Source organism: Labeo rohita, chromosome 3 (assembly GCF_022985175.1).
Source record: "Labeo rohita strain BAU-BD-2019 chromosome 3, IGBB_LRoh.1.0, whole genome shotgun sequence".
Lineage (NCBI taxonomy): Eukaryota > Metazoa > Chordata > Actinopteri > Cypriniformes > Cyprinidae > Labeo > Labeo rohita.
In genome coordinates this window covers 13,897,513-13,908,035 of record NC_066871.1, presented here as the reverse complement: position 1 = coordinate 13,908,035, position 10,523 = coordinate 13,897,513, and the positions used below count along the sequence as shown (strand labels likewise).

General features: G+C 37.3%; 1 protein-coding gene across 1 annotated transcript; it reads left to right on the top strand.

Moving 5' to 3' along the window:
- Positions 1-366: 366 nt before the first annotated feature.
- gspt1l (G1 to S phase transition 1, like) lies at positions 367-9,488 on the top strand. Its single transcript, XM_051106008.1, has 14 exons — positions 367-789; positions 1,996-2,037; positions 3,299-3,553; positions 4,502-4,535; positions 4,631-4,708; positions 4,874-5,054; positions 5,301-5,455; positions 5,764-5,904; positions 6,289-6,382; positions 7,302-7,382; positions 7,481-7,654; positions 8,282-8,371; positions 8,546-8,714; positions 8,836-9,488. Exons 1-14 carry the CDS (start codon positions 594-596, stop codon positions 8,886-8,888), a joined length of 1,743 nt encoding a protein of 580 aa, XP_050961965.1. The 5' UTR covers positions 367-593; the 3' UTR covers positions 8,889-9,488.
- The last annotated feature ends 1,035 nt before the right edge of the window (positions 9,489-10,523 follow it).

The following is a 10,523-nucleotide window of genomic DNA, read 5'->3' as shown; positions in this document are numbered from 1 at the left end:
CTATCCTAACAATCCTAGTTCATTTATTCAGCTTTTCAGATGATGTATAAATCTCAGTTCACATATAATTTAAACAGTCAGTTATAAACGACTGCTTTATCACATCTTTAAAAGTCTACAAAGGATTTTAAAGTTAAGATTTAAATACATTTTTTCACATTTGATAGTTTTAGAGTTACGGTGAACGGAAATAGGTTCTTTGGTAGTTTTAAAAGAGGTCAGCAAACGACCGGGTTCATCCATGATGCGGAAATGTAGTTTTTTATCAACACCGCTCAGGCGCCTTCCGCGGTTTTTTGGAAGCTAAACGACTACATTTCCCAGAATCCCATGCGCTGTTGCTCCGCGAGGTCAGGGGATTCGTCAGCACACACGAGGACTCATTCCGAGTGCTTAGTCAAACCTCCCTTTTCTCTCGCCCCTCGCTGAGAGACACCGGCTGTTTGATTTCAACCGAACGGGGGGAAGGCCACGGTCCACCAACAGAAAGTTTTAACGACGCCCGGTGTGACCTTAGCAGCGGCCAAGGCCGGACACGAAAGTGATCAAGTCCGTGGCTTTAAAGCGCGCGTGTGTGGAACAGCTGTGTGGCGATGGACGCGATAGACACTGCCCCTGATTCCTGGGATCAGGAGGACGATGGCGAGGCCCAGGTCGACGAGCAACTTTCCAAGGCTTTAACTACCAACCTAAACGTGGACGCCAAGCCGTTTGTCCCCAACGTTCACGCCGCAGAATTCATCCCGGCCTTCCGACAGAAGAGCTCCACGGAAACCGCAGAGTCTGCGGGTGAGTTCCCGGTTATTTAACGAATGTGTTAGCCGCGTTAGCTGTTAGCCTCACACACGCTTGTTCGCATGAGCTTAGCATGGATGCTACACGAGAGTTACCGTCAAAGCGGAAACGGGGCCAACGTGTAATTTGCAAATTAACAAGCAGAAAAACTTCCTTGACGTGAATTGTATGCGTTCATTAACACGGTAATAACACGGTTCGTGTCAGAAAGTGAATCAGTTTGGTAGAGACTTTACGTGTAGGTGCTTCTAAAGCAATTTTAGACTTACAAAAATATACACTTGCCTAGCGATAAAGAGTTAAAAGTGTATTCGGTTAGTTTAACAGTTAACCGGACCGTTAGCTTAAGCTTTAGATGTGTTGTTGTCTTTTTTTATTAACTCACGTGAACCTGCACAATAGGTGCTCACGTTTGTTAGCATGACAATATCACCAGTATTGCTGATCAGAGGCCTGGCGCTTAAAAAACAACCATTTTTTTCCCCCTTGCTTGATTGCTTTGTTTGAGGGGCCTCTTTTGGCTGATTGTTTAAGGGTGGGGATTGGCCCCCATGCTGTCTTACTGCAAACATGATGTACCATTATATGTTGTGCTGTTATGGTGTAACACTAAAAGTCAGTTGTTACCCGGATCCGTTGAATCACGACACCAGAAACTGAACCACCATAATCTAGTTTTAGATCAAACACTAATCCACAAAAGTATTAACCACCAAAATATGGCTTGTGTCAAGGCGTAGAAATGTTTCCACTATAGCTAAGTTTTTAAAGTCTTACCTGAAGCCTTTGTGTCAGCTCTTGTATTTGAATACAAATGTGTTTTTATGGAGATCTTCTGAGAAAGATTAATGTAGCGTGTAAAGGAGGTAAACGCAGTGATGTGATATAATCTGCTTATTTGCATTGAAAAACCTCTAAAGAGAGGTAGTTTTTAACATGGAAATGTAGGATAAAAGTATTTCAATCAGTGATCTTGTTACAAAAGTCTCATTTGGACTAGAACACTGGATTTGTTGCAACCACTTAACTGTTTTTGTCTTACCACAGGCTGTTCTTTGACTATTATTACATAGTGCAGTTTGTTGTCTGCAAATGTGTTGAATGTTGACATGCAATTTCCCTTGTAAGATGATTATTCATAGTAACCAAACTGTCCTGTGTAATTACAGCTGTCAAAATAAGCATTTTATATTCCTGCAGGTCCCGATACAGAAGCCAGTGTGGAAGTATCAGAGCCTGAGGGTAAGTAAATGCTGAGACGCACAACCACATTTTGCTTCACATCCTTGTAGTAATGATGATAAACATACAGATGAGTCTGTGGCTAGTGACTTGTGCCTGTTCAAATTCCAGTTTACAACAGTCTAACAGAAGTCTTGTGCACACCAAGATGGATGTGTGGTGTGAATAATTCAATTTGGTAAACATTTTAATTTGAATGTTGACATGTTAATGCTTCTGTTCAAGCAGAAATTCACTTTTGTGTGGCCTCAATGCAACAGTTTTTTTTTTCTTTTTTAACCAATAAGAACCATGCTTTTGCTCACAAGCCCAGAGTTGCCACTGTTACATAAAACCATGACTTGGTTTTGAATAAATAAGCTTTCCAGTGATTTATGGTTCGTTAGGATAGGACAATATTTGGCTGAGATACAACTATTTGAAAGGGTGTAAAAATTGAAATATTAAATATACCTTTAAAGTTGTCCAAATGAAGTTCTTAGCAATGCATAATTCTAATCAAAAATTAAGTTTTTATGTATTTATGGTAGGAAATTTACAAAATATCCTCATGGAACGTGATCTTTATTTAATATCCTAATGATTTTTGGCATAAAATAAAAAAATCGATAATTTAGACCCATACAATGTATTGTTGGCTATAATTACAAATATACCTGTGCTACTTACGATGTGAATAGTGAATCTGTCCTTTTTTTGTATATATGTGTAGTTGCATATTGAACGCAAAAATCTGAACAACTTTTTGAAAACATGTAAAAATTGTTTGGCAGTAAAAAGCTGCTTTCAGAAATGTAAAGCTGTGTTATGCTTTGTGAACTGGGGTGTTTTTTAGTTTCTGCTCCAGCACCACCAACTGTCAGAGAGTGAATTTCCTTTTTCATTCAGCTTGTCGGCCATTTTTTTTATACATTGGATTGAATTTTCATGCTGAACATTCATGTTGGTGAGAACAGATCTTCAGCTTACTAATAAACACAAGGATTCATTATTGTAGTAAAAGAGCCAATTTTTTTTGTTTAACTTTGTAGTTAAAATTGTAAAAATGTTTTAGTGGTTTGTTCCTTTATTTTTTAATCATGTGTTTTTTTTTATGTCGTCTTGATTGTATGTTTTATTGTGGTTCAAAATAGCACTTAGGCACAATTATGTTGATACCAAACACCGCAGAAAGGAAACGACTGAAGTTATTGACACATGACCAACGGGTAAATGCGATTGGGTAAACAGTGTAAAATGACAATGTTGGTTTTGACCTCAGCTCCGCCCATGGAGAACGGGGATGCGGAGATGGCGACAGATGACACCTGGGAGCAGAAAGGAAGTGAGCCTAGCAAGGCTGAGGCAGAGCCAGGAGGCAGCCCTGGAGGAGATGGGGGTCAGGCTGAAGAAGACTCCCCTCAAGAGGAAGTAATGGAGGAGGAAGAAGAAGTAGTGCCAACACCTAAAGTAGCCCCCACACAGCCAAATGCCCCCAAGAAGGAACATGTTAATGTGGTCTTCATTGGCCATGTCGGTTAGTGTTTGCATACTGCATTTACATGATGTTTTTGTTGCTGGTGTACAGTTTTAACTCCTCCTGTACTTTTGGATTTATTCTCATGAAATGATTTTTAATGTAAAGCCTGTTTTAGTTTTAGATTTAGATAGACTTTAATAAATAAATATGTGTGTGTGTGTGTGTATATATATATATATTACACACACACACACAACCAGTCAAAAGTTTTTATTATTTGTTCCACAATACAGAAAAAGCAGTAATATTGTCAGATATTTTTCTGTTTAATAACTGTTTTCTTTTTGAATGTAAAATGTAATTTATTATTGTGACTGGAGTAATGGTGCTAAAAATTTAGCTTTAATCACAGGAATAAATTACAATTTAAAATATATTCAAATAGAAAGCAGTTAAATGGTAAAAATATTTAAATTTTACTGTTTTTGCTGTACTTTGGATCAAATCAATGCAGGCTTGGTGAGCAGAATTCTTTAAAAAAAAATTTTGACTGCTAGTGTATGTGTATATTTTTGAATATAGTTTATTGGCTTCCTATCATTTACTTGTTTTTGAAATCACTAATATATAGCTCTGTGGCTGTTGGATCTATGCTAATGTATAAACAAACATGGTTGATTGCACAGTAACTTGCCATTTCTTCACAGTTTTGATGTTTTAACTTCCATTTTAGCTTCCATTTCAGTTTCTTAAAATAAGTGGTTTCATTAACGTCATTCAGTAACGCCTCATTTGCTATAATAGTTTGTGCACTTGCGTCAAATTTGCTTGGATTTGTTATATAACCACTCAATTTTTAATCCCTTACCATCAAGGCGTCTCAGTTCATACATATCTCAAGAGCATCATGGGGAACACTTTTAAAATGTCTTTAGAGAACAGAATTTTACCATCTTTATCTGTCCTGGCCTCACCCTGTTTTTTTCTTATCTCGTTTTGTTCCAGATGCTGGCAAGTCAACTATTGGAGGACAAATCATGTGAGTTGTTGATTTTAACGCAGTGTTTTTAGCAGATATTGTTGGTTTTTCCGTCCCATGTTTCTGATAGCCTATGTTCTGCCCCTCCTCCACAGGTATTTAACAGGAATGGTGGATAAACGAACTCTGGAGAAGTATGAGAAAGAAGCCAAGGAGAAGAACAGGGAAACTTGGTAATTAGCTAATGATAAATAGCTAATTAGTTAAGTTAATTTACCCGAACATCTGTTGGGCAGTAAAACAGATTCCCTCCAAATACAGCTTAAGCTTGTAACACTTTAGTACTTTCTTTTTTTGCCCAAGGTGGAGCAATTTACATAGTAAATGGTTTTTCCCAGGTACCTCTCTTGGGCCCTTGACACAAACCAGGAGGAAAGAGACAAAGGAAAGACTGTGGAGGTCGGACGTGCGTATTTTGAGACTGAGAAAAAGCACTTTACCATTCTGGACGCACCAGGCCACAAAAGCTTCGTGCCTAACATGATTGGTGGAGCTTCACAGGCTGATTTGGCAGTGCTGGTGAGTCATAGCATTGAGTAGGCACTGAAAAACAGCCGTGAGAAATGTCCACTCATGCTACCTGCAATTCAGAAAATCTCCATGGAAAAATGTGAGCAGGTTGAATTTGTTTGTGACACAGTAGAGGGCGCTGTTTGAATACCAATGTCAGTCCTAAAAGGGTTTGACTTTCACTCACAGACCAGAAACTGCTATCTGTTCATTCATGTCAGTCTCTGAATTCATTGTCATTATTTCTGTCCAAAGGTAATCTCTGCAAGGAAGGGCGAGTTTGAAACGGGCTTCGAGAAAGGAGGCCAGACGCGAGAGCATGCCATGTTGGCCAAAACTGCTGGAGTAAAGCATTTGATTGTACTTGTAAACAAAATGGATGATCCAACAGTGAACTGGAGTCTGGAGAGGTGAGAAAATGGACATGTGTATATAAAGAGTTTATTTGCAAAAAACTAATAGATAACTTAGATAGCTTTTAGAAGTCATGTTTTTTATGTTATCATGCTTTTATTGTTTTATTTATTTTACTTTATATCACAATAAAAAAAACATGGTTTTCGAAAGTTGTTCAAAACTGAGTTATCGTTTTTTGAAAATGAACTCATGTATGTATACTGAGGCTATTGTTACTGTATTGTATTTTCTTTTTGAGAAAAACTGGTGTTGTATTTATTTATTGATTGATTGATTGATTGATTGCATGGTTTGCACATAGGTACGATGAATGTAAGGAGAAACTTGTTCCGTTTTTGAAGAAAGTTGGGTTCAACCCCAGGAAAGATGTTCATTTCATGCCATGTTCGGGACTTACTGGGGCCAATCTAAAGGAGCCAGCGGAGTACTGCCCTTGGTATACGTAAGTGTGCTGAATTGCTGTTATTCAGTTTTTGTTTGAATGCCTTTTGACAGTTATTCAGTAAAAAAAAAAATTCAATTTAGTATAGAAATACATTAAATCAGTGGATCTCAACCTTTTTGACTCTGGGCCATCCCTTCTAAGCTGAAATATACCTCTGATGCTTCTGTAATAACAATTAATAAGTTGTCTGTTTATTATTGTATTTTTTTTAAATGCATTTTAATATTTAAGTTTAGTTCTATTACCATAGGCTTAATGGGACAACCCTTACTGGGGCCCCCTTATAAGGTAGCTGAGGTGCCCTGGTTGAGAACCACTGCTTTTAAATGTCATGAAAGTACATGAATAATGTGTCTTTCTATTTTTGTGTATTATGAACAGAGGGTTACCATTCATTCCACATCTGGACAGTTTGCCAAACTTCAACAGATCAAGTGATGGACCAGTCAGGTTACCCATAGTAGACAAATATAAGGTAGGTAAAGTGTTTGAATGTGTTCAAGTTAATAAATCATCTTAAATGAAGAAAACATGTATTTTAATGAGGGGATTTTTTTCCCCTTAAAGGAAAGTATTAAGACTTGTATGGCTTTATATAACTTAAATGATGTCTCTTACTGAAATGTGTAGTAGAAAATTTATTAAAAAAAAACCCACTTTGTTTTATACATACTTTAGACTATGGAGGGTGCCATTATTTCAGTGATGTGAAATGGTTGCATTCGGTGAACTACTGGCACTACCTGTTGCTATTTTTACCATAACACAAATTGGAAAATAAAATACTGATACGATGAGCACAGCTACTCAAAGAGCGTATGTGTGGCAATGGATGTAAGCATAGGCCTAAACCAAATGCTATACTGTTGATTTTATTCTTTAAATAAAATGTGTCTAAAACGCCCCGTATGCCAAGTGAAATTGACGCTAAGAAGCTCCTTCAGTGTCTGCGACGTCATGTTTACATCCTGCCAGGATGGCATCTAGCATTTTTTTTTCTGCCGTTTGTAAGCTCTTTCAGTAGCTGTGGTTTACTAAAAGCCTTAAAGGCATCAGGGCTAAAGTGGAGAGAACAAAGACCTGGGTCTTTAGGAAGTTTTATTCATCCACAGGCATCTTCCCATTCTTTGCTCTTCCTTTTATCACTAGGAAAGCAGCGAAGACTTACATTGCTTCTCTTGTTGCCCTTTAACTCAAAATATGTATAAAACGATTTTTTTAAATAATGTAAATCTTTAGTGGGTTTTCTACTACATATTTCAGTAACAGACATAATTTACATATATTAAGCCATATCAATCTTAATAACCGGGGTTCCCTTTAATTTATGTATGAATGCTTTGAAGTCCCTTAGGATGGTTTTGTTTAAAAATGCTTCTGGTGTGTTTTTGCAGGACATGGGCACTGTGGTATTGGGGAAATTGGAGTCGGGATCAATCAGCAAAGCTCAGCAACTTGTGATGATGCCCAACAGGGTAAGATTATTGTAACGTAACCCTTTAAAATGTCAGCCGTAAACGTTTTTATGGCAAGAGTTGGCTGATGTTTCTGTGCCTGTCTCACTTCTGTGCAGCACAATGTGGAGGTGCTGAGTTTGCTTTCTGATGATGTTGAAACCGATGATGCCGGCCCGGGAGAGAACTTGAAGTTGCGACTCAAAGGCATTGAAGAGGAGGAGATTTTGCCAGGCTTCATCCTCTGCAATGCTGAGAACCTTTGCCACACTGGGCGCACCTTTGATGCCCAGGTCAGTGGAAACTAAATAAACTCTCTGTGATACAGTTTCAGCTCTATCAGCACTATATGTGAGCCTGGCCCACAAAACCAGTCACAAGTATTACGGATATATGTGTAGCAATAGCCAACAATACATTGTATGGGTCAAATTTATGAATTTTTCTTTTAAGCCAAAAATCATTAGGATATTAAGTAAAGATCATGTTTTGTAAATTTCCTATCTTAAATATATCCTAACTAATTTTGGTTAGTTATATGCATTGCTAAGAACTTCATTTGGACAACTTTAAAGATGACTTTCTCAATATATATATATATATATATAAATATAAATATAAATATAAATATAAATATAAATATAAATATTATTATTATTATTATTATTATTATTATTATTAATTTTTTTTTTACTTTTAATTTTTAAATAGTTGTATCTCGACCTAGTACTATTCTATCCTAACAAACCATACATCAATGGAAAGCTTATTTATTCAGATGATATAAAAATTTCAGTTTTAAAAAATTTACCCTTATGACTGTTTTTTTTGGTCCAGGGTCACACATATGATTACTCAGTTTTCTTGTTTTTGTTTTGCAATGCTAGATATTAATTGTGCTTTTGTCTCTGCCATTTCAGATAGTCATCATTGAACACAAGTCAATCATCTGCCCAGGTTACAATGCAGTTCTTCATATCCACACCTGCATTGAAGAAGTGCAAATTACGGTAATGGCTGCAAATGATGCTGCTTTCAGTTTTTACATTTAGTATTGGTGCAGAAATTCTCTTGTGGTGTAAATCTGGGACCGTAAGCCTGCTGACTTTAGCTCAAGTGAGTGCCCTCATTTACAGCTAGTTCTGTATTAAAGTGGTTTAAATGTGCCTTTGGCCCCTTTACAGGCCTTAATCTGTCTGGTAGACAAAAAGACGGGGGACAAGAGCAAAACACGACCACGCTTTGTCAAACAGGACCAGGTGTGCATCGCTCGTCTGAGAACAGCTGGGACCATCTGCCTTGAGACCTTCAAAGATTTCCCTCAGATGGGACGCTTCACCTTGCGTGATGAAGGTGAGTGGACGTTATTGCCAAATTCTGTGATTTTTTTTTTTTTAATTTAATTTAATTCAATTAATTTTATTTAAAAAAAAAATTTTGAGTTCTGAATATGAGTTCTTTTCTTATCTTCTAGGGAAAACCATTGCCATTGGAAAAGTGTTGAAACTTGTTGCCGAGAAGGACTGAAAAGAATGATTGGTGGTTCTGAAACGACTGACCGAGGCGGAGGTAGATGCTGCTTCAGTCGCAGCACACTTCATAGCCCTCCTGTCCTTTCTCCTCTCCGCCTCCCGAAGACCAGCTTAAAAAAAACTTCTCTTAAAGAAATCTGTTTTTAAGCAAATGAAAATGAAATCAAGTCCACATGTGTCAGCTTTCTCATATTGAGAGCTCAGCGATGCCATTATTTTAGGTTCCCCCCCTTCCATGACCTGTTCTTTATCAATCTGCACACGTTAAATGGCGAGAGATCTAGCTCTCTTCCCAACTTTTTTTATTTTTATAATTTTTCTTTTTGCTTCCATCAGAGAAATATAATGGCAGCAGATACAGTAAACGTATGTGGACCAAGATTTGCTTGTTAACATAAAATGATTTATGAGCAGTAAAGTTTGAATGATTAACCAATTGAAACCAAAATGTTAATATCTTGGTTGTACATGTCTCCCATTGCTTATTCCCATTTTGGTTTCTGTTCACATAACGTTCTTGCCAAGTGCATGAGCGTGTTCACGTTATTAAAGCATCTTCTATGACAATAAAATATAAAATTGGGGAAAAACTGAATTGTTGAATTTTGTTTTTTTTTTTTTTCATAAGATGTTTTGTTCTATTTATGTTTAAGAAATGAGTTTCTTAAAAAAAAAAAAAAAAAAAAAAAAAAAAGAAAAGGGAAGAGTAAAGAATTATAGCCGCAAGCACCGATTACCGGGGTTTAAGCGCTTTTAAGGCATTTACGCACATAAAAAAAAAAAACATTTAGCGAACCTGTAACCACCTAAATCAATGATTTTGAAAAGCATTTTTGGCAAATCCAGGGAATTAACCATAGAAATATTGTTTTTTAACGTTTATGGCTGTTGTTAATGCCAGCTGTGGTCCAGTCTCCTTAAAGGGGTCATCGGATGCTAAGTTCACTTATTCATGTTGTTTGAACATTAATGTGTGTTGGCAGTGTATGTACAAATCTACCCTATAATGATAAAAATCCATGCAGTGGTTTTTAATTAATCTGTAAAAATAATATCCCCTTCTTCAACTCGAGCCGTTCTCAGATGCCTGTCGTTGGTGTCAATAGTTGATTGACATGAACCTCAGACCCGCCTTAAATCAGCTGTAACAGTCCGACCTCTATTGTTTCGATGCCAGAGCAGGGATGTAAGTTAGACAAGAATATCTCTGATTGAGCGATTGAGGTGATGTGTTACTGGATGTAATAATGAATATAGTGGTCGTCATTTACTCCCGACATCTGAGCTGCTGAAGATGCAGTGGATTACGTTTGTTTGTGAAGGGAATGCGCCTCCCGATCTACATGAATGTGTCTGTAAATCATTCATGATCCAGCTTCACCTACAGTAGAAGTGAGTATAAGGGTTTTAATGAATCTTTGCATTCACTTTCCTAATAACGTGCTAGTTAGCAAGTTTCATGGCTAAACGCACTAAATGCGGCTAAAGTAAACAATCTCTTGAGAGCACAGCTCGTCACTCCACAGAGAGAAGAGAGGGGCGGGGCGAGCAGAGCTCATTAGCATTTAAGGGCAAATGCAACAGAACAGTTCACTTTGAAAAATGCTGATTTTGACAAGGTAAAAAGGGT